At 37.3% G+C, this 27,992-nt stretch overlaps 2 protein-coding genes across 6 annotated transcripts; one reads left to right on the top strand and one right to left on the bottom strand.

The window, feature by feature from the left end:
- Positions 1-1,500: 1,500 nt before the first annotated feature.
- On the top strand, positions 1,501-9,877 carry znf518a (zinc finger protein 518A). Its single transcript, XM_088422217.1, has 3 exons — positions 1,501-1,641; positions 4,916-7,012; positions 7,957-9,877. The coding sequence occupies exons 2-3, from the start codon at positions 4,930-4,932 to the stop codon at positions 8,616-8,618; spliced, it is 2,745 nt and encodes a 914-aa protein (XP_088278343.1). The 5' UTR covers positions 1,501-1,641; positions 4,916-4,929; the 3' UTR covers positions 8,619-9,877.
- blnk (B cell linker) lies at positions 9,733-25,701 on the bottom strand. 5 transcript variants are annotated; one of them, XM_088422221.1, is made up of 21 exons: positions 20,022-20,072; positions 19,877-19,896; positions 19,485-19,531; positions 17,989-18,054; positions 16,576-16,622; positions 15,775-15,818; positions 15,469-15,562; positions 15,114-15,217; positions 14,918-14,990; positions 14,679-14,759; positions 13,600-13,625; positions 13,420-13,471; positions 13,207-13,231; positions 13,077-13,101; positions 12,964-12,994; positions 11,772-11,850; positions 11,643-11,671; positions 11,447-11,496; positions 11,282-11,365; positions 11,031-11,192; positions 9,733-10,089 (listed from the first exon to the last, which is right to left on the bottom strand). In XM_088422221.1, exons 3-21 carry the CDS (start codon positions 19,526-19,528, stop codon positions 9,937-9,939), a joined length of 1,269 nt encoding a protein of 422 aa, XP_088278347.1. In that variant the 5' UTR covers positions 19,529-19,531; positions 19,877-19,896; positions 20,022-20,072; the 3' UTR covers positions 9,733-9,936. The 5 variants fall into 5 exon arrangements, with proteins under 5 accessions (XP_088278347.1, XP_088278344.1, XP_088278346.1 ...); XM_088422218.1 differs by lacking the exons at positions 19,877-19,896; positions 20,022-20,072 and adding an exon at positions 25,585-25,701; XM_088422220.1 differs by lacking the exons at positions 19,877-19,896; positions 20,022-20,072 and adding an exon at positions 25,590-25,690.
- Positions 25,702-27,992: the final 2,291 nt, after the last annotated feature.

The raw sequence follows: 27,992 nt of genomic DNA, 5'->3' as shown, positions 1-27,992 counted from the left end.
CCACCACTTCTCTATAAATATCAATAAAAGCTGAGAGGAACATCCATGTCCCAAGAGTTAGCTTCTGCAGCCAGGGATCGGAACGTCAAGGTCCCCGTCTTTGGCCGCTGCCCAGTTCACGCTACACCCCACCCCTATGAACGCTTCCACAGGTGGTGAGCCCATGGGAAGGGGCACCCACGTTATATACTTTTGGGCTGAGCCCGGCCGGGCCCCATGGGTGCAGGCCTGGCCACCAGGCACTTGCCATCAGGCCCACATCCAGGCCTGGCTCCAGAGTGGGGCCCCGGTGACCCGATTGCATACAAGGGCAACTTGCATCCAACATTTCAAATTATCATAAGGTTTTAATGAGCCAAGCTTAATCTGGTCCCTCACCTAGGACCTGTTTGCCAGGGGTGACCCTACCATGGGCTGAAAGCCACAGGCAGCTTAGCTTTTAGGACCATTGGGATACACATCATAGTAAGCTGACAGCTCATGAAGGGGGCCGAATTGAGTGTCTTTCGCAGGGTGTCCGGGCTTTCCTTTCGAGATAAGGTGAGAAGCTTGGTCATTCAGGAGGGGCTCAATGTTGAGCCGCTGCTCCTCTACATTGAGAGGAGCCAGATGAGATGGTTCGGGCATCTGGCTAGGATGCCTCCCGAACGCCTCCCTGGTGAGGTGTTCCGGTCATCGCCCACCAGGATGACCCAGAACACGTTGGAAAGATTATGTCTTTCGGCTGGCCTGGGAATGCCTGGGAATCCTCCTGGAGAAGCTGGACGAAGTGGCTGGGGGAAAGAAAGTCTAGGTTTCCCTGTCGGATGATAAAGGATGGATATATTTCTCCTTTATTATTTACATCTGCATGTATACAAATACACGTGAATATGCATGTTGTTTTATAAAATGGCATGCATTTTTGGGGTATATAGGTGGCAGCTAAAGTACCTGGAGAAAACTCACATTATCACTGGGAAAATATGCAAACTCCTCGAAGGAAGACCAAAATCTGGATTCGAACCATCAACCTTGAATGTGCTTATTAATATACTCATGGTGCTGCAAATATATTATTTAATTAAAATGTACTGATGTTAAGTTTATAAATATTGAAAAGAAGATTGATGACTATTATTTCTTTCAAGTCATTATTTCTTTTTTTAAACTGGTACTTTACTGCCACCCACAGGACAGATGTGTTTATTCTTGGCCGAAGTCTGCACTTTAACCTATTCTCTTTCCACCAAACCATGTTTTTATCATTCCACCAAACCATGTTTTTATCGTTTTTTTTTAATAAAACACGTATACAACAGTAAGTGTAACAACTAAATGCTGCCATACATTCATACAAACAATCATTTAAGTCACATGCTTATTATGTATATTTTTTTTTGCGTAAAAGAGGCCAGTGTGAAGAAGATCATTCATCGCCGATTAAAAGAGCAATTCCTCGAGAATTCGCTTGTATCCACATATGCACCGAGCGGGCTGTCGGTAGAGACAGCGGGAGGCCTTTGAGACAGCACAGGCTGCGGCTTGGTGCCATCAGGCTAAAGGCTAAAAGCTAAAGGGGCTCAGAGACTGTAATCCCCGGATGATGAAACCATCATGGCTGCCACTCGCTGAGCTGTCAAGCTCCCGACAAAAGAAAAGGTAAAAACCGAGACAATTGTATAAACAACTGCTTCGATTTTGATTTGTGCAACCTGGTAGTCACGATTACGTTGTTACCGCGGCGCCACGTTAAAAAGTGCAAGCGTCGTAACTTTTGTCGCGATAGGTTTTATTCCTCAAGTTATTTCGACTATGCAAGCGCTTGGTGCGTGACGTTATTTTAAAATAACCAAAACGCTACTTCGCCAAACATTTTCGCCCTTAGTTCGATAGCGAACACACACAGTGCGTTTTCCTCGGACTTGTCATTGCTTTAACGACAAGTCTTTCACTCTGCTGCTTTCAAATCGTCACTTCCCAATTCCCTAAGCGCTTGTCGCTTACTGTCTCCTCACTTTGTTGTGGTTAAGTTATAGTACAATGGCCGCCCCGCTCAGGGACGAGGCTGCTATGATATGATTAATTTGGAGACTTCTTTTGCCTAAATGATCGGTGCTTTTGCAAACTCCGACAGACATTTCCAACGACAGTATTCCTTAGCGTCTCCACTGTAAATGTTGATCAAGATGAAATTTGCATACACAGCGAGGATGGCCCAAACACCTGGTTGTTGAAAGGAGTTCCGTGTTGTTTGGCCAAAGTGAAATGATAGGATTTCCATGCAGAACAAGTTGAACCTTGGTCTGCAACAGGTGGACCTGCAGCACCCATATTAGTGCCTCAGAGGACTGCTGCTCCATTCATTTATCTACTCTCGGCACTAACGGATACTGTGCCCACACAAACTGTGTTTAAACGCTCAAGATGCAGATTTTGTTGTTGTTGGGGTGCAATGCCAGAACTCGGCTACCCCGTGTGTATTTAGTGTGCATGCCAAGCACTTATATCTCAAAAACTGAATATGCCCAAGATTGATTGCCATTCATTAATGAGTGTGAATGGTTGTTTGTGAACCCTGCTATTGGCTGGCCACCAGTCCAGGGTGTCCCCCGCCTACTGCCACACCGTCTTCGACTATGTTTCTTTGTGTGTGTTTTTCCTTTGGGTAATAGGTTGTGAGGTTTGGAGACCAGAATTAAACAGAAAAATGCAACCATTTTTTTTTTTTAATTACCGTTTTAAAATGGTAACATCAAAAATTAAATGCCTAATGTATTGTTTTTTTTTTTATTTACCTGGAACGAATAAGGAAACATCTAAACAGTGTCCTTTTCAATTGCAATTTCTTAAAAACAAAAATAAAATACACCACTATAATATATATATATAATATATAACACAAATTGAAAAATAGCTGGTGTAGCCTATTTGTATTGGATTGCCAAAAGTCTTTGCTGACAGTACTGTTTTTCTTATACTGCCCAGAAGATGGGGACAGCGTGACGCCTACATATGCCAGTTGTTAGCAAGTGGTAGGAGTATGGAGAAGAGGGAGCAATATACTGTAGTAAGACTTCAGGGGCGGTGCTAGGGGGACAAATCAAATTAGCGGGACATACACACGAAGAGAAAATTAAGTTGTAATGATGAATGAAAAATTTTGAAATACACAACTTATTGACAGTTATCAACTCTTTACGAAGTTGTAAATTTACAGAACTTTACATTGTATAGCAACAGTCCTTCAATGAGCAATTTTATGTTACAACCAAAGTGTTTGTGCGTGTTAAGGGAGTTTATCTGAATACTTCACATCAGCAAAGATGCTATTTACCTAACACTTTACTCAACACTTTAAAAAAAAAAAAAAAACAATACAAAATAATGACAAATTCTCTCAAGCAAAATACACATTCTGATTTTTAACATTTTAGTGGTAGGGTTGCAACCAAATTTGGTACATGTGTGAAGCACTTTACCTTTAGTTTAAGATTCAATTTAATAAAATATTGCATAGTAATTTCAGGGCTACAAAGCACATCCAATATTTAATATATCCAAAGAAGAAGGTCACATGGATGGATTTCTTTAAAAAGAACAAAGAATTGGATTAGTGCTATCTGATTTATATATATAAAAAAAAACATGAATTCATTAATATCTGTAATTTATCAAATGAATCTAATTTTAATATTTTTTACATGTAGATGAAAAGAATGATATAAATCAACAAAAATGTGGCTTAACCATTTATTTTCTATTACAGATGTAACCATTTAGCTTTTGCTGTATTTGAGACTAGTTCAAAGTGCTGGCTGAAACGCTTAACCATCAGGATGAATTGTGCTGCTTTCCTTTGTCATTCACCAAATAATTAGAAATGACCTAATTCACTGCTAGTTCAGTTAAAATGGAACTGTTACTTCTAAAGCTGTCTGTGGAGCTCAGTAAAACTGCATCTTCGACATCTGTAATCATCAATGGCACCGAATGAGTGAACTTTAAAAAAACAAAACAAAACAAAAAACATGGTCCATCCTGTCCTTTGCAGACTTGCTCAAATCCAGGGCAATTCTCCAGTTTAGTTTGGCATTCAGCTATGCTAGGGGTAGCTACATTAGTTCTTTATTGTTAGCGGTTGCTGATTAGCAGGCTCCTTCCAAAGAACGTTATCATGCTAACTTAATCAAAGGTGCTGTTGGGGCTTTTTGTCTGTTTGTTTGTTTTAAGTAAATGTTACCATTCATCAGACTGACAACCCTCACATGCTCTTCCATTTTCATATCTTCTCTCTGCTCCTGAATTTGCCCTCCCACAGCAGGCGCCTATGATGTTTTGCCAAACACAGTGATAGCCAATCAGTTCAGTGTCCACTCCAGAGTTTGATTGACCTTTGATGGATCCCAAAAAACACATCTATTAGCATACAGAAAGCAGACATTTGGAGGTTAAACATTAGATTAACGCAATTTTTAAAAATCCTTAACTATGACTCGTTAATTGATTCCAATCTGTTAATCTGAGACTCCTATTTAAGATACCTTAAACCAGTTTAACTTTTTTTTTTCAAACCTACCACTGTTAGTTAAACAGCAGCCACCTAGAAGTCATTGCCATCGTTATGTTGCTCCTCTTGCACACTAAGCCCACCAAAGCATTCTTCAACAGCCATTTTAGTTTCTTTTGTTGTTGCTGATGTTTTTTACTTCATGAAACAAATTTGTGGATGAGCTTTAACTGCCCTCTTCAACACACTTGGTCCAGACTTTTTATTTGGTTTAACTCATTATCTTACAAATTACAGTGTGTTTCAGTAAATGAAAAGAAATGATATATTATTTTGAAATTGCAATAGTGGCATGTATTTATTCCAAGATAGTTTATTTTAAGTGCTTATGCCTTGTGTGATCATTTTTTTGCCTCTCACTTTCAGACACGGAATAGCCAATGGATTTGGTGGATAATTGCAAAGCTACCCCTGCTACAAATAAAAAACAGTGTGTACTCAAGAAGAATCGAATTTGGCACAAACGGCTTCGCCGAAGGAAGCGTGCGGCTCAGCTCCCAACTATGCAACGTGAAGCTAAAAATGGACCAAAGAAGTTACCAGAGGAACGCAAGCAAAGTACAGCGCGGCCTTCATCAAAGAAGCCCCACCTGGAAGCACAACAGAATGAATGCTGGACAAACCATAGTAGGCCTATAGATGCACTCAGGTTTAGGTGCAGTCAATGCAAGGACAATCTGGAATATGTTCCCAAAGACTTGATGAGACACTTTGAGGAAAACCACATCGGGAGTTCACCTGTGTTTTCTTGTCATATGTGTCCTTTTGATGCACACGAATTCTCCTACCTTCAGATTCATCTACTGAGCCACAAGGACACTTTTTCAAACTGCAGCATTTGTAACGACGATGTGAAGCGCACATGGTCTGAACTGAGTGCCCATCTCACGACGTGTCACTGCCACAATGGCAAATATTCATGTGAAAAATGTCAGCGGTTCTCAACTGGTGATGTGACTGTGTTTTTAGAGCATTTGTGTGTACACCATCTCGGCCTCCAAAGAGCAAATGAGATTGATCTTCACAAGGACAATACTCAGTCTGGGTCCATAACAGCGAATCGAAAGTTATCTTGTCCCCATTGCACCTTTGAAGCCTCTCAAAAGTGGGTGCTTGCAAAGCACATTAATGCAAATCATAGTTGCCAGAAAGGCAACCCGAAAACAAAGGAAATCCGTTCCATAGCAAGGAAATCAAACAACAACAACAGTCAAGTTAAGCCTCGGTTAACAAGAAGTACTGTGAAGGAGATGTGCTGGTTGACAGATGACTGCCTTTCTCTCCCAGGTAGAGAATTCCTAGACAAATACTGTCATTTGTCTGATCCCCAAACTACACTAGAGAAGACCCAGCAGCTTTTAATGAAATCTGTTGCGGGGGAAAAGGGTGAGCATAAATGGAGCAAGGCTCTCAAGTCAGTTCTGGCTAATGTTCCTCAAGACATTAACATCCATCCAAAGTCAGAAAATGGCGTCATGACGAATACGGAGGATCTCACTGTCTTCACGGTTCAGAACAAGATAACTATGGCTCAGAATTGTGCTGCCTATGCCAAAAAGCTGAAGATGGTGGAGAATACAGAAAAAGAAATTCTTAACCCTGAACATTCTGCTGGTGATACTTATGCCGTTGGCCAAAAGGGAGGTCAAGTAATTTTAAACGATGATCCACATTGCTTTGAGAATATAACAAAATATACATTAACATCCCACCACAATGAGCCACTTGAGTGTGTCCAGGTCCTGGAAAATGGAGAGAACCAGGAATTAAAGACCAACTTGAATAATGGGGGGAACATTCGGCCTGAAGATGTGCAACTTAGTTTAGATGAACTAAATAATTTTGGTGAACTAATGGACACAAATGAAAGCCAAGAGCAGAAAGCCACATTTAATGACAAACACAAGACTTTGACAAGAAAATGGAAAAGAAAGTCCCGATCAAAAAAAGTAAAGAAAATAAGTTCTGAATTAGCCTTGAAGATTGTGTTGAAGAAAAATCCTGTCAAAGAGAGGCAGTGGGTGTCACAAAGCCCTTTACTTAAAATTGACAGTCCTCCTATGCAGGACCATCGTGAACCACCAAATCCTGAAACGACAGTACAGGTCTCTGTACCGGTTACATCAGCATATGCCCAATCAGCGTCTGAACCTCCTCCACACTGCACTGCAAAGCCAGCTGACCCTAAAAATGTTTTCAGAGACCAGCCCATTGTGTCAGAAAATTTGCCATCAGAAAGAAAACGTGATTGTGCAAAAAAATCACTGCACATCTTGGAACCAGTTCTTGACAAGCGCATGGTGTCCACTTTAACAAAGACTGCAGTCGTTGTGTGTCCCGAGACCTCGCAGCTCCCCTCCTCCAATGTTTCCCCAGATTGCAATGTGTCAGTTGTTGATGGAGCCACTCAAAGCAGTCACAGCAAGTCGCCCCCTCTTTCCCAACCTGCTATTACACCACAGGGTAAGCCTGCAAATTATACTTTCTAAAGTGAGAAAATGGCTGAGGGTTTAACCCACTGTTATATGTTTGTCTTTACACATATATTTCTAAGGCCTTCTCTACATGTCGCCCAATTTAGTTCAAAACAATTTCTCACCTCCGTGTAGGACAAGTTTATGCCTGCAGAAATTATCGTTCAAATATCAATAACATCTGATGTTCAAACCAATTAAGTATCTAAATATGCACTTCACTTAATCCCCCAAAATGAATGTCCTATACGCTATAGATTGCTCATTTTGGACTAATTTCCTGGTCTATTGTGCTACCGATAAAACGAAAAAAAAACATTGTCAAATTTTCGCATATGTTATATAGCACTCCTCATCGTCAGATATTATGTTTTGCCAGAATGCTTTTGGAATGATTTTATTTTGAAGTTATCCTTTGAACTTTAGTCCTCCCCAAGACTCAGGTTTTATTGCCACTACATGCGGTTTCCTTCAATATCAACACACCACCTGTAAAACTGTATGAATGACATCTACTGAGTCTCTCACAATATCCCTAACTTATTGTGAACTGTTTAAATTTTGGTGACAATTGCTTACATATTTGCTTGTTAAATGACAATGTGTTTGCGGTCAGGGCAACTATGAGTGGCACCTCTACATAATGAATGGAGAGAAAATATTGCAAATTCCGTTCTAATATTTCCACACTATGATTTGTAACAGACAGTGATGTAATACTCCGGTTATAACATTTCACAGCCAAACACAGAGTGGGAGGGACATGCGAATTTCATCTTTGCTCCATTTTTTTTTTTTTTTTTTTTTTTAATTTAAAGAAATAATCTCCAGGGACATGTGGATGATAAGGAAAATGTCACAATGTCTCCTGTTTGCAAAACATCAGACTATGTGTGTACAAAGCCTAAATGAGTGTCGAATTTAATCTCACAGGTGTGGTCAATCCAGGAGAAGCAAGGCTCGCAGTGTCTGCACAACAGAATGATTATTGTATAAGGGTGTCTCCAGACCGTCCCAGCAATTCCGATCGGCCATTGGACAAAGCAGTCCCACAGGACTCATGGCCAGCCTTTGTTCGCGGCTGGCAACCAGCTCCAAAAAGCTTTCAAAGAACCTTAAAACTGATAGCTGTAAATTCCTCCCAGTTGATAAGGCGCCCGGTGAGAGACCAACCTGTTGTGGTCCTCAATCACCCGGATGCAGACATTCCAGAGGTGGCCAGGATCATGAATGTGGTCAGCAGATACAAGGGAGAGGTGCAGAAGGTCGTTCTATCACAGAAGACTCTGAATGCGCTTTCGGCCGTGAACGACGGGACCCAGGAGAACAGCAATTATATGGATGATCAAACCGAACCGCTGTTGCACGAAGAGAACTTGGTCAAGGAAAGGTTTGTTTTGAAACTGAGGCTTCGGAGACTGAGCAGGAAAAAATATGAGGTGGTCGATGGAGTCTCGCCCAGCAGGATGGCGGCAAAGAAATTCAGTTGCTGGTTTTGTGGCAGGGTCTTTGAAAAGCAAGAGGTGTGGATGGTCCACAGGAAGAGGCACCTGATGCACTGGAAAAGGCCCAAATGTGAAAACCTTTCAATGTAGCATACACTGGAAAACAAAATATGTCTGGAAGATGACTAAAATTCAACAAAATAATCAGAAGCAGTGACAATCATGTTGCACATCCTGGACAAGCTCAGGGTAACATTACCTACCATCATCTTTTGTTTCGTCCAGTTTGAGTAGCTCCGTTATAACTGTTTCATGGGGTCAATGTACTAATTTGTATCTTTTTTGTGTTTGTCTACACAAGTGTTTTTTTTTTTTTTTTTTAATTGAAATACACTGTCCCATTTTACAAGACACTGTCAATGTGTGTTGCCACACAGTTTAAGGTTAAATCATGTACGGGTAGGCTGTAGCTAACATATTTATGTTTTTGGAATGGGATACCAAGACCCAAGTTAGTCAAATATACCAAAAACTATGTATTGTTAAAAGGAGAAGAAAAAGCAATAAGCTGTTTTATTCAACATTTATTTATGGCTCTTATATATAGACGTTATTTTTGGGCCAATGAAATGATGTAAAATTTTTGTAAATTCCAAATATCGTTCATATTTGGTATTTTCTGTGACCGAAATATTTTCATAAATTTATGTAGTGGGAGCAGATATTCTTTAACATCCTACGCTTTTATACCTAAAGTTGTGTTTTATGATGTCAGTGAATGATAGTTTTGTAAAATCTGACTTAGGCTGGCTTTTTTGTTTTTCCCTCACCCAAGCAAAACCTTACTTTTGCTTGACTTGAAAATGATAATCTAGTTTTTTTACTTGCACTAATAAAGGAGGATTCCGATTTCCTTTACCTCACCCCAAACTGACAACAATCTCTACCGTTGTCCTCCTGTGATACAACATTTCCTAAATTAGCCATTTGCTCTCAGTATTGACAGCACAAGCGCTGTAATGTGTGTATTTCTGTCATTCCAGGACCATCCCTGCCTGTGTCTCACTAGCAAATTATCACTTAAGAGACTTTTAATTGTACAGTTAAACGTGTGGTACTGTAAGTATGAGATATTTTCCATTAAGTGCCTTAATTGGTTTTGTTATGCAAGCATTATGCATGAGCATTTTTGTTGATCAGAGAATAAGTGCAAATTTTGTGTTCCTCATGACATGATTAAAAGAGACTGAGTTATATATTGCTTTTGCTTTATTTAAAGAGAAATACAACTTCTAGGTGTAAAAAAAAAAAAAAAAAATCCTGCTTCTGCTACATTGTCGCAAGCCTTTTTGTTCATTTGATTACTGCGTGAGCACTGCGAAGCCTCTCAATAAACATGTGCAAAGTCATCTGAGTCTGCTACTTTAGTGCCACATGCGCGGCCTTCTGAGCTGGTGGCTGTTACACACTAAGACGAGAATGCATCCAAAACGTTGGAGTGATGTCTAGATGTGACAGGAAAAAGCAGCCTGGCAGCGTCCTTGCTGTTACTCTTGCTGTCAATCAACACCAGCGGGTTCTTCTGGTGTTTCTGGATGATGTGGAAGACACTGTGGAAATACTAAAAGGGAAAAAGTAAGCATTTTTAAACTAAGAATTGAGTTAGTTGCACAATGTCACATTTTTGAAAGAGATGTGTGTTTACCCCTTTACAGCGATAAAATGTTAATAATTTACCCATTAACAAAAGTATTTTCCATGTACAATTAATGGCTTTAAAAATGTTTCTTCACTTGCTGAACTGACATCACGTTCTCACGACTCAGAAAATGATCAATTATGGCTTTTACTCTGGTTTTGTTCAATGACCTTCTCAAACTGAGCTGTGATTGGTTGTTACCTGAGTACAAGTGACCTAAGTTTCAGTCACCAGGAAGTAGCAAATTTTACTTCCAAAAGTGTTAGTTGTACTGTACATGCAAAATAATGTAGTTATCAAATTCATTACACTTAGAATAACATTACTCCCGCTTGAAGGCATCAGTATTTTATTAGTGTCACTTATCCCTTCATTTGACCGTTGCAAGGTAAAGGCAGTGGATAACACAGGTTATAGAGTTTTTTAATAATAAATACACCTATAATATATAATAGGAAATAATAAAGAAATAATTCAGTTCTGCCTTAGTATGAAATGCCCAGATGCATTTGAATGCATCTCATGTCTCTTCCACTCAATTAGACCAGTGCCAGACTTGTGCTATATCCTACAATAGCATAATAATCTTTTTTTTTTTTTTTGATTACCTGAATTCCTCAAGGAAGTCGTCTGAGTATCACAAAGAAACATAACAAAAAAGGGTACTCGGTGGACTCGTGAAGTTTGCTATAAGCTAAAATTGAGAAGTGCTGTGTATCCGCCCGTTTAAAGCACCGCGAGATCTCATGATTTAATTTTTACTATTTAAATTATGTTGTTTCATAAAATTCCAGTTACTGATTCTATAATTGGCATGGCCTTATGACATAAGAAAAAAAATGGACAAAATGTGCAAATTGTACCTCTTCTCCTTTCTTCTCGCTCCCCAGTGCATACTGCTGTCTTGCATGTGTGTGTAAGAGGCGGATTGGGATGTTGTACACCCTGCCTTTATAATACACCACCAAAGTGTAGGGCTGATTTGTGTCCAGTCCGGAACTCTTTCTCACCATGAAGGCCCCGTCCTGAAGCGGAAACCAGCACAGGGTTGAGCAAATCTCATTCAGTACTTACCGATATGTAATACAAATGCGGAAGATGATAAGAGTCATACTTTATTTGAGTAAAACAACAGCTGTTCTGCAGTTTTGCGATCGCAGTCCCCGGCGAACCAAGGTTTCCCATCGACCTCTGCATCCTAAAAGATAGAAGAAACTAAATCAGTCAATGTCAAGTTTTTATTGATTTCATTTCATGTTTACAGCTCTTCGAGGACAACCTTGTCTTGGTCTGTGGTCCCATTTTCAACAGAATCGCTGTCAGTTTGTTCTGGTACACAAAGACAACTTCAGTGCCAGGATTACAAAACCCCGAAAAAAGTTATTTGCACACTGCCAAACACAAGCTCCCCAAAAGTGGTTGTTTACTTGAGTAGCCAACACTTGAGTAGCCAACAAAATTCTAACGTTACTTACTGAGAAAGGCAAGATTTGGAAGTGATATTCTGTAAGAAAGGCAAGGCAAATAGTAGGTCACAATGGCTAAACTTAAAATGAGACAAATTTGACACTGGGTTTGCACTCAAAATCTTCCATGTGCCTTACTTTTGTTGTTTTACGTCCAGAGTGAGGGATTTTAGAGGATGTGGTTTACGATCGGGATGAATCATTGGTAGTGTTTGTCCTGTAATCCACACAGACATCAAGCAGTATGCATTCATTTATTCATTGCAGTATTCAACTGTTCATTTTGTACACAGATTCTTCTCATTAGGGTCACATCATGGTCAAATGAGCAGATATGCCCAGCTGGCTACCTAATTTGAAGACAATTTTCACGTAATGAGCTAATAAATCTTTACGGTACAGTAGAGCCGTATCGATCAAGTTATGCGTAGAATTAATCTGTGCTAGGGTTGAGCCGAAATTAAAACGTGTGGTTGAAACCAACATCTGAAAATGAGAAACACCCGGACAAAAATCGAAACTCTAACTGAAAAAAAATATTTTGCACACCACCACACGACAGCCTTTGGGCTGTAACGTCGCACCTGTACAGGTCTCGAAATGACAGATGGAAACAAAGTAAAACTGTATACTGTTCTTGTTTAGTGTTTTAACACCTGTTTGTTTTCATTGAGATAATTGTACTCCAGATTATTTTGTGGTAAATGTTATAAAAAAAAATAGTTAATAACAAAGGCAGATTTATTCCTTATTTTGATTCATTTACATATCAACCATGAGAATGGTAGACAAAAGTCTAATTATTTGATTAGGTATTATAAACATGAGTGACCAATAGACCATTTGTTGTAAAGTAAAATATCAACTTAGTTTCACCCTATCAATCTTCTTGATACTATATGTGTCAGCTTTTGTAGATTGAAAAGAAGCCCATGTGGTTTCAACATTTGCCCGTGGTGTTTCAACATGTGGCGTTTGCACAGGTTTTTCTGTTTTAGTATGAAATGCCAGACGGCATTTGAATGCACCATATTTGTACATTGTTTGCGACTTGCATTCATCTGAGACAGGAAAATCAGGTCCAGAAAATAAAAACCCTGCCACAATTTGGCTTCAGTCACAAGATTTTACCCGCCTTGTACGGTTCATCGGCTCATTTGACTGTTGAATAAAAGTTGGGTAAAGTAAAAACAAGTATGTACTTGATATTCACATTATTACATTATTTATAAAATAGACTGAGTAGTTTATATAGGTTTTAGCTCAACTTCAGGTTCTACGGTCACTTTTTGCCTACATTCATACTAAACATTTAAACACAAGTACTTACGCTCAAATTCTCTCTGCTTTACATCTTGTGTCTGAAATAAGAGCCATGCACATAATTTCAGATTTAGATGACATATTTCAAACTAATGCAATGTATTGATTGATTGAACTTACCTTCCCCAAGAGAGGTTTTGATGACCTAATAAAATTAAAACAGGCCTCATTATATCATAGAATGTAATGTCAATGAGTAGTATATGTGTGTGTGTGTGCGTGTGTGTGTGTGTGTGCGTGTGTTACTTACCCTCTTGGCAAAGGTATGGGGGGCTCTGCAGGTTGAGAAAAGAAATCACAGAATTAAGTTTGCTTTCTGAAGGTTTGCTTGCGTCATTGTATATTTTGTTGTAACACCGGTTCCTCTAGGTGGCGTAACACAATACATTTCTCTGTGTATGTTGCAGTGTAATTACAGATAATTAGTGTCAGATAATTGGCGTTTCTTTCATTTGATACTCACGGTTGTCATGATCCCACATTTCATATGAAGAATCACTTTCGGTCTGCTGCTCCTGGTTGATCCCACACACACACACACACACACACACACACACACACACACACACACGCACACACAAACACACACATTGTAATTGTTACTGGTCAAACCAATATTTATACTTAAATGAAAAAATCCCACCTTTTGGTCTGGAACTTCATAAAAATCTGGAAAGAAAAAGAAGCCAAATTTGGGATTCAGTTTGCTGCTGAATGTATGGACATTATTAAGTGAATTTCTTTGTGATTACCGTAGCCCATATTAAGGCTGCCACTGTTGAATCATTTTCGAATTGATTATTCCATTGGTTAATCAAACTATCTGATAGAATTCTGTTTTTCTGTAGAATGGAATATAAAATGATCCTCCCCCTTTATCTGCTATTGCTGTTTTAATATTGTTTAGTGGTTTATTAAAAAAAGATAAAAAACAATTAAGTTACAAGAAAATGGTAAACTATAGACAGCACACTATTTTCTTAACAAAAATGTAGATGATGATGAAACATGTACAACATTTTCAATTAATATAAAGTTAAGTGAAAATTTTTGTTTCTAGACCTTTTAAACTATAGAAATTGAATGTTACAAGTAGGGCTGTCATTAGTACAGTTAATCTTTTTAGAAATGATTTTTGTATTGACTATTCTATAACTTGAGCAAATAAGATGATCATTAAAGTGTATCACAAATCTGTTTTCCCCAATTTTAGTTTATTTACCAATTGTTTGGTATTGTTTTGTGATTTAAAAACTGAACAATATCACACGAGAGGGCTTGATTTTGGACCCAAATCTTTGGAGACTCATTCAAGTACTTCCTCGGTTGTCGTTTTCTACTAAACTAAAAGAAAATCTTTGCAAATATCTTATTTTCAATAAAGACCAAAGTTAATCAGCTTACTTTCATAAAGGACTATAGAAATGATGAGAGGCTCTGGCTTGGTCCTAAACCATTTTTCATTTATGAAAATATTTGTAGCTTAATTTGGTATTTCATTATTTGTCAATTAATTGAATAATTTTGACTTTCCTACAGTATGGAAATGTGTTTGACATTTAAACCGGTTGTTAAAATGGTCTGAAATATGTTTTCAGTACAGCTCACCACAGATGTTTTTATTTATTTTTTTATTTTTGTGCTTGCCTGTCCAAAGGGTAAAGATGTTAGTCGACAAGTTTAGGGTATTCCAAAACTTTTATTGCACTATGTTTCACCTACCTGGACTGGATTGACAAAGTGAAGTTAGTTGGAACATCGAATCCTCTTTCATGCTTCTGTTTGCATTGTATATCTTAGGATCTAGTAATAAGAGAGAAAAAAAACATTGATGTATTTAGTAGCAGCTTTTATTATATACAATATGTGTGTGTGTATATATATATATATATATATATATATATATATATATATATATATATATATATATAATTTTTTTTTTTTTTTTTTGCGTAGCTTACTAGCAGTGGGGCTGTCTGCAGGTTCGACATAGTTGTCATCCTCATTGCCACCATCTGGACTGATATAGTCGGCCTGTAGAGCCACAAAAACAGTACACTTTTGCACACTTTTGGAGAAAAGTATTTGCTCATCTACAAGATAGCTTGAATTCATTAGAAAAATATCAAAAGTCCTGTATCTTGAACATCATCTTACATCATTCCTGCTCATGCATGTGGGCTCTGGGGGCAGTTTTGGTGATTCTTTGCCGCGTTTGAAGGCTTTTCTGTGTTCCAGGTTAGGCCCATTATGGCTGCTGTCTGGAATGGAGAAGCAAAGTGTAAGCATTTGCATAATGCTCTCTTCGGAATCTCTGCGAGCTGCTGGTTTGACAGTATTTCTATTTAAAAACTCTACATGAATGCAGATAATTCAACTAGTGCTACTGTAGTGCTGTATTAAAAAAAAAAGAGATAAACTATCAAAGTTACAGAAAATGAGTCAAAACATGCTTAAGTTTGGAATTGGCCCGAGTATGTTCACTGCCAGTGATAGTGACTGGTACACTGACCAAGATAGTCCCCAGTTAAGCAAGATGAAGAAGAGGTTGTGGTAAAGACTTTGTGGCTGGGAGGTGGCTCATAGTTGATATCGTGGTCATTATCCTGTGAAGAACATGCATTATAAAAGGTGTGCACCTTTAGCGCAGTAGAGCTGTTAAAATAATTTTGCCATACATACATATATATATATATATATATATATATATATATATATATATATATATATATATATATATATATATATATATATATATATATATATATATATATATATATATATATATATTTTTTTTTTTTTTTTTTCCAAAACTCACATATTCCGATTCACAAAAATCTTCTTGACCAACCATGTTGTCATCTGCAATCACCATATTGTAACAATTAATATATGAAGTAATTCATAAAAACCTTAATGTTAAATTTACAACACATCTCTCTATTCCTCAGTCAGCATTGTTTCAGCAGGGGCGGAGCTACATGGTTGGGTGTGGTGGAGACTGCAACCTTTTGGAAATTTTGGCCTCTAACACACATAGGGAAAAATTTGAAATCTGTGATTTATCTGCCTCCAAAAACTGCATGTTAAAATTTGTATAGTCAATCTTAAACTTTAAACAATCAAATTTTTTGGCGTATATCATGATCCTGATTCACAATCAGCAATCTCATTACAAGATGTGGCAATACTGTATGTCTATTTAATTAAATTATGTATTTAATTCAAATATTTGTATATTGTTTCTTGATATAAACAAATCTGTTGAATAATATACATAAACCAATGGATTTTTGCAATGCATTAAGAACTTTTTCCACGTCCAAAACTGGCAGACGCACAATGACCTCTAGAAGGCATTGAAGAACTTGACAGACATAAAGTGAAGATTAAGTCAGGTAAAACGAAACCAGCTTGAGACAGAAATAATGGATGCAACAACTTATTGTAATAAAATGATTACAAAATATTTCTAATAAATTACTTAACACAACCCCAAAAAAATACTGTAAAAGGGAAACAGATGCTACAGCAAAACATCCCTACTACTCTGGAAAATGCCACTGCACTGAAAATAAAAAAAATCTCACTAAGCTCTTGTGTTTCAGTGACATCCTACCTCTGTAGTCTCTCACTGGTACCTCTGGAACTGGTTTGCTTTTAAGTCTGCCACATGGAAAGACAACATAAACAGAGAATTAATGGCTGAAAAGTATACAGTAAGGTATCCATCCAATACTGTGTTTCTTCTGCTTAAACACAAAGTATGTTATATTGTTGTATGACGTATGTATGTTGTATATTGTTGATTTCCATATAAATAAATTTGAGCCTGCTATTATACTGAATATAAAGATGATAAAAGTGTTAGAAGGTGGAGACAGGTTTCAATTGAGCAGACATGTAAACAGGTTCAGTCACGCAAATCCCCTGTGTAACAACTTTGAGTGATTTCTCCCCTAAAGGGGATTCATATCAGAAAAAAGTAAGTGAAACAGAGACCATCTGTTTGAGCTATTTTTGGCTTTATACTGTAACGATTCCAATGGAAATTACTGTGAAATCAGAAACATTTTCCACCAATACACAGACAAATGTTTACGTAGCTATTATTATGTTGTAATAACACAAATTTTAATTGTTAATGAATCAAGGTTTCAGAGAAAAGAGAATGTATATTTTGCCATGTTTTGTACTACTATTCTTTTCAATCCAGAAACTCAGTATACAGTATGTCCTTCTGCTATAACTCTAGTCATGGAAATATCAGCTCAGATCGTTTAATGAGCGTGACTCATTTCCTATTTTTTTTTAATGAAGTCGATACTTTGCTAAATAGCAGGTCTTTATTTTACAGATTTGATTTCTGTTACTGATGCTTTTTATATGTCATCCATATACTGTTTTAGTCTCTCACTGTTTTTAGGATTCCCTTTGACCCCTCAAAAACAGGTGCATGTTTCTGCATGGACTGTTTCAAACTCTCCTTTGAAAACCCTCTCCATTGACCTGTAAAAATTATACATAAACATGACATGAGCTATTTCTCTTTTGAGATTTGTCATCATCCTCCAATGACAAACAGGGGCATGTTTTGCGGGAACTTGTGCAAATGTAGGAGAACATAGACAGTTATTGGGACTATTGAATACTGTTACTACTGTCCTATAAAAATACAATTAAGATATATACATTTTCAAGATTCCCACCAAACAATTTACAATTTTCTTTGATTCATCACAAAGTGGGAAATCAAAAATCTATTTCAAGTCTACCAAAATGGATATGAGATTAAACACTAAAATGCATCAAATTCCACGTGAAACAGCCTCAGCCTCTATACTTTGTTTGACAGGTATAAACGAATCACATCCTCAATCACTGTCATTTTTCTGTATTTGGGGATCCTTTTAAAAATACCTTCAAACTTCGGACTGAAAGACTGACATTGAAAGTCTTAACCTCTGTCAAATATCAAGATAGAGCCATCTTATACAAAGGTTAAAAATAAATGTCAAAAGATTCAATATACCTTCTAAATTTATTCAGGTAGTAGCCATCATTCTTCTGGATGTCCTGAGTGATCTTTTGAAGCTGCCTGGAAAAAAGAATCACTTTGTTGGTCAGTATGAACCTGCCACAAAAACATGAATGGGTAGCAGATTGAATGGGGAGTTCCTGTTATTAACTTTTTTTTTTTTTTTAGAAGAGCAAAGGCAAAGTTAGGTTCTATGTGCCTTTGGTGTTTACAGCGATAGCTTTAACACATTCCTATTTCATTAAAGTCAAGAAAAAAGGTGATGTCATAGTTCACATGGTGAGAAAAATTCACAGAGCTTACCGAATCTTTGCTGTGGCCGAAGCTTTGATTCTGCTTATAACATCCATGTTGTTGGTCAAACCAAGGCTTTACATTTATGTCATTTATGTCATTCCTTAAAATAAGTCTAAATAAATCACACCTTTGTCATCAAGAGGTTGAAATTGAATATGATTGGCTAAAAAAAAAAGAATCACTTCTCTTTTCTTTTCCATGTCACTCATAAACAGAAACTAACACACACACAGACAAATACGCACACATTTGTGTGACCACAGTTTTCAACAAACCTCTTGCATCAACAGATGCGTGTGCTGAGATCGTCTAGTGTTGGTTAAGCTTGTGATTGCACTTCCCTATGCAGTAAATTTATTTTATACTATTGTACTGAACACATCTGGAGGTAACGAATGTGAAACTATGGGACTACTATGGGAATCTATTTAAATTTGATGTTATTTGAGTTGTGTCAAACAAATCAACTTATCCAGGTTTCTTTTCCAGCATTTCATGGTGCAAATGAAGACGTCCTTTTTAGATGTAACCAAGTTTTTTTTATGATGATTTTTATGATTAGTCGTCGGTTATTCACCATTCCACCTTGGATATAAAGCATGATAAATGAACAAGGCACTTGCTAACTTGCAACATATGAAGTCATACAGTGGCTCTAACTCTGCATAAGTGGCTCTTTTAAGTAGCTCTGTAAGACTGCACTTTCGTGGTCGCTTTCAGGTATTGTCAAACTTTGCTTCTCCTTCTTCAGTCTGTAATATGAACATGCCAAATTCATCGCAGTAGTTTAATTAATTTAAACTAAATTACAATGACTCCAAAGTGGTATTAGAATTGTGTTTAAAATTGTACAATTATGTCATCACCTCTCATCTTTTCACTCCGAAGAACCCTACTGTCCCAAAGGCCAGGTTAAAAAATCAGGAGAGATAGAGCGTTCTCTTAATATCCCTGAACTGTGGAACTGCCCCAACTTGCATGTCACATGTTTATGTATCCCTCACTTTTCTTAAAAGTTATGTTTTTTAATTTACATTGCAGCCTATGGATGCACCAATGTCGACTGTTAATTAAGACGTAAACATCTGCAGTGTCACATTGATGAAAAACATAATGCAAAAATTCAACAATTCAAACCAAAATTAACAAACAAACAAATATTTTAGGGTTAGAGTGTGTTCATTGTTACTTACGGTAGATTGAGCAGGCTGAACTTGCTTATCTTGCCATCTGACATTTTCTGTTCAAACAAAAGACCAACTGTATAAAGAAAGCGCTGATAAACAACTCGAGGTCTTAATGTCGGTGATATTACATATGTCAGCCTATTTACAAACAGTGGATGGCAGTATTTCTCTTCATCAATTTGTGAATGCCCTTTGCCTTCATTGAAATGAGCTTTTTCATGCAACTTGCATGTCATTTGGAGGTGTCACCGGAGTCACTTTGGGATGTTCCAGGGCACACATTTATTTCCATATTTTATTAAGCGGCACTGCAGCCCTATCAGTGTGATAAAAACAACAGACAATGAACAGCATTGCAAAAGGTGTTCCTGAATTGTGATACTTGACCCTGGACAGACCTCTTAGTTCTGTAAATCGTCTGCAAAACGTGAACATACACATGCTGTATGAACAATTTTAGTCCAAAATGTACAAAACAAATCACCTGACAAAAAGAAGTTGTCACATGGTGTCTGAATTAAACATACAATTAAACATACAGACCTTTATATAAAGAACCATGGCAGAAAAAACGCATAAATCAAAAGGTATGAGGTTTGTCAGAAATGTGGCCAGAGTGACAAGATGTGCCCACTTCCAAGGCCCCCCTGGCCACCATGTAGCTCCGCCCCTTGTGTGCAAACTACTTACATAAAGGTCCACAGTGAGATTGGAATATTTTTTGACTGTGAGGCAGACATGCTACCCGCTGAACCCCAATGCAATATTGCCAGCAACAATAACTGGAAAAAAATTGTTTTAGTTGTAATTTTTAAGGCAATTTTTATATCTGTTGAGCAGCAAGACAATCGTAAATGAAAGGAAAAATGATCACCATAAAATATGCAACAATACCAACTAAATTATGTATTCCCTTCATCATTCATAATTCATAGCTGCAGGTCATTCTTTGTTCCAACTCTCTTGCTCTTTGTTTTAAATTTGTCCTAATGTCACCGAACTCTGTCACAGTAAAATACCATATAAACAAACAGAATCAAAGAAACACATTCACGCGCTGTATTAAATATCGGCAGTTATTAGTTTTATGGACAGGTATTTTATTTGAATACATACAGAACATCCATTTACATTTGCCTTGAGCACCTCAGAGATCCTTTTAAAGCATCCGACATGACCTTTGGGAGAATGTTCCAGGTAACACTCAGCACCCAAAATAAGCATTCAGTGAAACCCTTTAAAGAACAGTCTTGTGATTTAATCATGTGTAAATCACTGAGCACGATTGTTTAATATGAAAGGCTTTACCTCCTTCAAAGAAAGTGAACCTTGACCCCACACTTCATCATCATGCATCCTACATTTGGGGAAAGAGGTGTCTGTATAAATCAGATTTAGCCTTCTGACACCGAATAAAATATCAAATAATCCACCCCAGTGGATACTTAGGCACCATCCCAATGTTGAATTATTTATAGGAATGTCTGTGCTTGTTCAAATGAGACACAACTTCTCTCGCAGCTGCAGTCTATCTCTCCTTTGTATTGCACACCGGAAGCCATGTGAAGAGCCACTTTCAAATCTTAATAACTCAAAAGCTGTAAGAATGGTGTTTGAATGGCATTATTATGCATTCTCTTTTTAATATGGCAGGTGTGTGAATATAATAACATTATAATATATTTTAAGAAGAATGAAACCCCTATCATCTCCAATAAAAATTGACCAATTCATATTTCTTCCCGTTTTGTGATATACCGGGTAGTTACGTTTTGAGAATCACACTTATGGCTCATGATATAAACAAGTTGACAGTCTCTTAGAAGATGAAGTGTAAAAATGACCAGGGCTCAGTTTTGTACTTGTATTGTCTGGATGTTAGATATAGTTATTTAGTGCCCAATTTATATACATTATGTTGCCCAGTTGTATAATGTGAAGTACCAGACCTTGCAACTGCAAAGTACATCGTTAATAGCTTAGCTTCTTCAGTTTATTATTTTTTTTAAATTTAATTTTCTATTTATTTACTATAATTTACTAAAATTCAACATTTCCACTTTGATTTCTTGGTGTTTAAATCTGGCTCTGATACACAACATAGAGGAGAACATTATTTATAAGGGAGCACTACATTTTTGGGTGATCAAAAATATTGGAACATGTGACTGACAGGTATGTTTTGTTGCTCAGGTGTTTCTTAATTTCTAATTAATTATAACTAATATACTATGACTAATATATTATAACTAATTAAATAATTATTTCAAATAAAAAACAGTTGATCTTGGTAGTGCTCAGTTTCAGAGATGTGTTTTTTCTGTGGAGAAGAGAGGTGTGACAAGCATGAAAACCAAAGAGCTGTCTAAGGGGATAAAAGAAGCAATTGTGAAGCTGAGAGAATCTAAAAAGTCAGCCAGAGCCATTGGACAAACATTGGTCATAGCCAGTACAACTATTTGGAATGTCTTGAAGAAGAAAGAAACCACTGGTGAAGTAAGTAACAGATGTCTATCAGGCCATCAAGAACAACAACAGTTTATAAAAGAAACATTGTAAGGGCTGCTAAGAAATAGCCCAAAACAACTGCTAGCGACATCACCAACAACCTCCAGAGGGCATGAGTGAAAGTATCAGTCTCTCTTACACCAGAGGCTACACCAGAAGATGCAAGCCACTGATCAGCAAAAAAATAGGAAGAAAAGGCTAGATTTTGGCCAAACATACAGAAACTCGTCTCAAACATTATGGGATAAACTTTTATGGACTGATGAACCTTTACCAAAGTGATGGAAGGCTAAAGTTTGGAGAAAAGAAGGATCTTCCCATGATCATAAACATAAAATCTCATCTGTAAAACATCGTAGGGGCAATGCCATGGCTAAGGCTTGCATGGCTTCTTTTGGGACGGGTTCGTTAATCTTTGTTGAAGACGCAACACCTGATGGAAGTAGCAAAATTAACTCAGACGTCTACAGAAGTATTTTGTGTGTATTTTTTTTTTTTTTTTTTTTTTAAGAAACATTCAACCAAACTGATTGAGAGATCCTTCATCATGCAGCAAGATGACCAAAAACTCACTTCAAAAACAACAAAGGAGTTCATCAGGGGTGAGAACTGAAATGTTTTAGACTGGCCAAGTCAGTCTCCAGATTTGAACCCTATAGAGCATGCATTTCAACTGCTGAAGAGGAGATTGAAGGAAACAAACCTCCAAAACAAACAACATCTTAACGAGGCTGCAGTGAAAGCCTGTAAATACCTGGAAATAAAAGCTGAACTGTTGATTTGTTGTCTCATATTAGTCTTTCTGGATTGTCTAGATTGTCAATGACGATATGATGGCCTTGTGCGGTTTTCAATCATGTCGAGTACACACACAGGCAATAAGAACAGTAAGAATACACAATTATTTTCTCATCATGTGTAGATTCACTCACATCTCAAAAATTGCCATTAATGATGTGAGTTTTCGAGTCGGTATACTGTATGTGTACTGGAACACTTGAATGCAGTTTTGTGTAATGATACTGGAAAATAAAGCCGTTTTTTTTTTCTCCATCACTTTCAGATTTGCAATAAAACCAACAGCAATCATCTTTGCCTGGCGGAGGTAAATTAAAAATCCCTCATTTTAATGACTCTTGAAGTTATTCGAGCATGAGTAACAGTGACGGCAGTGTGGCTATTTTGCTTGCCTCAGCATCATGTGACTCAACTTGCATATGATTTTAACTTATAAAAATCCAGTTTACAAGCTTAGCTTAACAGTTTGTAATAATAAGTATAACACAATTTAGACAATGGGATGTTAGATGTTGATGGATGTCAGCTATAACAAAAGCATCAGCCCATTAAAAACTTGATGAGATCCAACATTTAATGTTGTGGTTTGTTTGCACGAGACTGTTTCTGCTGAAGGAAGCATGGGGTCTGGGTTTAAATCTTGATTATTTGTATTGTCCCGGTTTTCTCCAGGTGCAGATTCTGAAAACATGCGTGTTTATTACAATGAAATTTCTAAATTGCCCAAAACTGAGAAACTGGTTGTTTGTGTATATGCCTTGTGATTGGTTCTCCACATTGCCTCTCACCAAGTTGGTTGTGCTGTGTTCAAGCTCCAAAAGGTACTGAAAATGTGAAAATTATGACAGAAAACTGCCCTCGTTTCAAATTGCCAAGAGATCAAGGTTATTTCATATTTTTTTCTTAAATCATTGAACTCATCATGTGATTGCTATAAATTATATTATATAGAACGTTTGGGTGGAAATTCTTCTCGTCGGCTTCCTCACTATGCACACCATCTTCTACTTGAACAAATACAATGTTACAGTGGATAAATGGTTGACAATGCATTTGTGTTATAACAAACAATTTTTTGTGAAGCGCTTCAATTCAAACCCTCCTTACACAAAAAATAAAACTCACTTTTGAATAGCCAGGCTTAATAATTTAACAGTAAAGTGGTATATTGAGATACAAATTTAAGTGGTTCAGTGACCACACTCACAATTCAAAACATGTCTAAAATAATTGTTCTCTTATTGAAATGAATGGAAATGCCCTTAACCCTTCGAGCCTCCACAAAAAAGGAACGAAAACATTTTTAATGTCTTCTTTAACACTTTGAGCACTGTGGCTGTAAGAGGACATTCAAAACTTTATAAGGAGTGCCATAGATGTCAATGAACTTTTACTCGTTTTATGGGAACTCATGGCGATATGGTTTGGGAAAATTAAACAAAATCATTTGCTTTGGTCTGTAAGAATGCCTGAAATTGGCTGGCAGGTTCTCTTTTTTTCTTTTTTTTTTAATGGCTGTGATTAAATTGCATTTGCATTTCTTAAAAAGTTAAAAGATTGTGATACAGATGTTATTTGATAGCCCATGCTATGTGTTCATTTTAAATATAGAACATTGAAATCTTGTTTGCAAGTCAAAGCAAACTAGCTCATTGATGGTAATTGGCTCATATCTCAAGGCACCATGCATTCACTGGCAAAATAGAACTGCACTATAGTAACATGCTGAGAGCTGCGTGAAATATAAAGACATGAGTATAATGAATTTGGAGGTGCACTGAAGATTGCCTCAACGTAGGCAAAACAATGACAAACTCTTTACTCTTAGTAAGAAAGTGGAAGCAGAAGTTCCAGTTCAACAAGAACAACAATGTGAGTTGATTAATCATCCACTGCAAAGAGAAGTATGGCAACTGATTTTTTTTTCATTTTGTATTTATCATGATGGTCATGTTTATAATGCATGTATGATTTAGAATCAAACAAGCTAGAGACTCAACTGGAAATACTGTAGTGTGATTATGAAAAGTATACAAAATGTTGCACTGAATGCACAGCATCCCAAATTGCCTGTTAATCATTTTTTACTAACAGCCTCCTTTGTATGTGATCATTGTGCTTTTGTAATAGCATAATCCGATTGCTTAATAGGATGTGCCTATTTGAAAGTAATTAGAATGCCAAACTCCATATCTGCAAGACAGATATGAGCCTCGGAACAAATAACGGGTCGTTATATTCAAGTTGAAAAAGCAAAATAAAACAATACTGGCAGCTGCTCATGAGTCGCCATTCGCTTATTCTCAGTCTTGTTGACAACCGCAGACATTCAGTTCAATCGACAGTGTTCACGTTCTAAAAGTATGCTTTCTTTTCTCTGTAATGTTTGATACACAATTGTGTAGAAACTCTTGAAAGAAAACTGTTCATGCTGATAGCATGACTTTGCATGACTCCCATTTTATTATTTAAAGATGGATTCAATGTTAAAATTCCTCTATCATTCAAGAGTCCACATTAAACCTCTTCATAAACTGGATGGTCTCCTCTGTCTAATGACGGATGGTCCATAACAGTCAGTCACTGCAAGTATATTATTTTAAATGTTGACATTTTATTTTACAAGCCACCCTAATTAAATCTATACAGGATGCCTTCTTGTCATCTTTTATGTTATGATGACTTAAGGTGCTGTAAAGTAATCAAAAGAGCCTGATTTAGAGAGGAAATAGGTCAATGTGCCTTCTTGGCATACATAAGCACTCTCAGCATACTTCATATTGTTGTTCTTATCACTCACCTTACCCATAAATAAGGGCACTTGGCTCTGGTCCTACACCTCACACTGCTCACTGGATGGAAAGTTGATTTCAGTCACAGCAGGGAGACTCCGAGTTGAAGTGCGCGTGCCCCTGGAAGTACAGTAATAGACTGACCTGTCACTTCCTGCAGCTCCAGCTCTCGGCTTCAGCACAGAGAAGTGCGCAGTGGGAGGTCATTTCATTATTAGTCTCCCACATCCTTTACTAATGCAGCAATTTATGGTCAAAAACGCACATTGAGATTCCACCTATGCATCCGAGGTTGCGAGCATTCCAGTCCTTTCTGAGTTCATTTGAGATCTTTTGCGTCCATTTCAGGCTAAATTGCAACTCAAATGTAAAAACATTCTGGATGTGTTCTTTTTTGGGTCATATGTAAAATTAGTGCAACTTTTTTCCCATGACCATATGCAACATTCGATCAACATGATTTGTATGTTTGCACACACAAAAGAGCCTGTTTGATTGAGTGCTCACTTCCCAAATGTTTTACAACTACTTTCAAGAGATATTACTCTAAATAGAATGGACCATTTTGTTGTAAACTACTGCATGTGCATCAGTTTTCCTGACCTTGTTTACTATACAGTACTGTTTTATTATGTTATTCATTATTAGGACTTTGAAGCGATGTAATGGAAGCGATAATGACATAGGGGTGTGATTTAATACTTTTCTGCCTCTCTCATGTCTGCCAATCAGCTCACTGCTTTTATTGTTTCATGCCTAGGTCTTCCTTCTTTATCTACTTAGTTTTGAGTGTATTTATTTGCCTGTTTCTCTCAGTTCGTGTCAGAATCGAAATGTCACTGTGGTTTGTTGCTTTGAGTTCCTCATTATCTCTACTAATTTCAATTCCTGAGTTTTCACAATACTATAGTCAAGTCTTTTTTGTCATCTTCTTATTAAATTATTATTTTTAGCACACCCCGCCTGCCTGCCTCCCTGCATTTTAAGTCCGCATTCTCTCCCACCATGTCCACACCTAACATCCGTCAATCATTTCAAAATGTCTTGTGCAGCTTGGCTTCTTATGTTGCTCTGTAGGCATTTGAACTGAGAACCAGGAAGAAACAAGCCCTGTGTTCAAATACCTCATTTATGTTAGGGTTAGGCTTATCTTCTTCATCTTCACTATGGACAAATAAGGGTGCATTTAGAAAAATGTCCCTGGCATGCATTACCACAAGTACACTCCAAATGTGCGGAAACTGTACCTTACCAAAACAGAGACTGCATAAAAAACACTGACTATCGGACTTTGCCGATATAAATACGACAGACTTTGCCATTTTTTCAAACAAACGTGCATGTTGGCGAACCAATGGATTCATCTTGATTTGATACATGACACAACGGGATAGGGAGTGAAGTTAGTGGGATTGTCAGCTCTATGTTAAAGCACTTTATGGTTTTCTGGTGCTGTAATTAGTCTTTTGCATGAATTCAAACAAAAGGTTGTAACATATATCCATACTGAAACCTTTTTTTGTGATCTTTTAAATATCAGTTTTAAAAACCACAATTTTAAAATTGGAGGCCATGCAAAAATCTTTGTCGTTGAGTAGTAGTTCTAGAGTGGCTGTGCACGCACATGTGCATGAAAAAAAAAATTGCACTGGTGCCTATCACCATAATGTTAGCCACTGCTTCGAATGTTTTTGTTTATAAATGCATTTGCATTCTTGTTTTGTTTATCCTGGAAATAACTAACTATGAAATGACTCATAGCCATAGTTGTTGAGTGAAACCTGAAATACAAATGATCACACAGTTAAAATTTATGTAAACACTGCTACGGACGGGCTTTGCCTTAAAGAGGTTTGACAAATGGAAGTATAAATAATACAAAATAATAAATATTGTACTCTATTTGGTTAACCTAGATTCTTACAAGCAAGCAGGTCTCTGGCAGCCATTTCACCCACATGATTAAGGCCTGATTTAGATCCCCAAATATCTGATGCCAGATGTTTTTTTTTTCACACATTAACATCGTCATGATGGGAACGATTTCAGCCGACCAGCAGAAAAAATTGACTTTTGTGACTCAAACAATTCAGAGTAAATCCAGATGTAATTTAGCTGAGGTCTGTATCCCCCAGTTTGATTTCTGTTTAACGATTGTGGAAACGATGCATGTGAAGACATTTACGGATACTCTGACTTCCTCGCACATTCCAAATATGCTAGGTTAATTTAAGACTAAATTGTCCTTGGGTATGAATAGCTGTTTGTATGGTAGCCAGTCCATGGTGTCTCACTTGAATTCAGATGGGCCCGGCTACTTCTCATGACCCTAACAAGGGTAAAATTATTCAAAACGGATGGACACACACTTGTCAGTGTTGTTCTGCTTACAATTTTCATTCGCTTTTTTCGATGA

Source organism: Hippichthys cyanospilos, chromosome 8, assembly GCF_059441005.1.
Source record: "Hippichthys cyanospilos isolate Australia breed blue-spotted pipefish chromosome 8, RoL_Hcya_1.0, whole genome shotgun sequence".
In the NCBI taxonomy this organism is placed as follows: domain Eukaryota; kingdom Metazoa; phylum Chordata; class Actinopteri; order Syngnathiformes; family Syngnathidae; genus Hippichthys; species Hippichthys cyanospilos.
This window is presented reverse-complemented; position numbering and strand designations above follow the sequence as displayed.

Excerpts from the sequence above, each read along its gene's own strand:
- blnk (XM_088422218.1), bottom strand. Across the intron at positions 15,563-15,774 it reads ATTTTTGTGAATCGGAATAT|GATAATGACCACGATATCAA; the intron begins GTGAGTTTTGGA and ends TGTTCTTCACAG. Across the intron at positions 10,090-11,030 it reads GCGAGAAGAAAGGAGAAGAG|TATTTCCACAGTGTCTTCCA; the intron begins GTACAATTTGCA and ends TTTCCCTTTTAG.
- znf518a (XM_088422217.1), top strand. The coding sequence starts at position 4,930 with ATGGATTTGGTGGATAATTGCAAAGCTACCCCTGCTACAAATAAAAAA. Across the intron at positions 7,013-7,956 it reads ACCTGCTATTACACCACAGG|GTGTGGTCAATCCAGGAGAA; the intron begins GTAAGCCTGCAA and ends TTAATCTCACAG.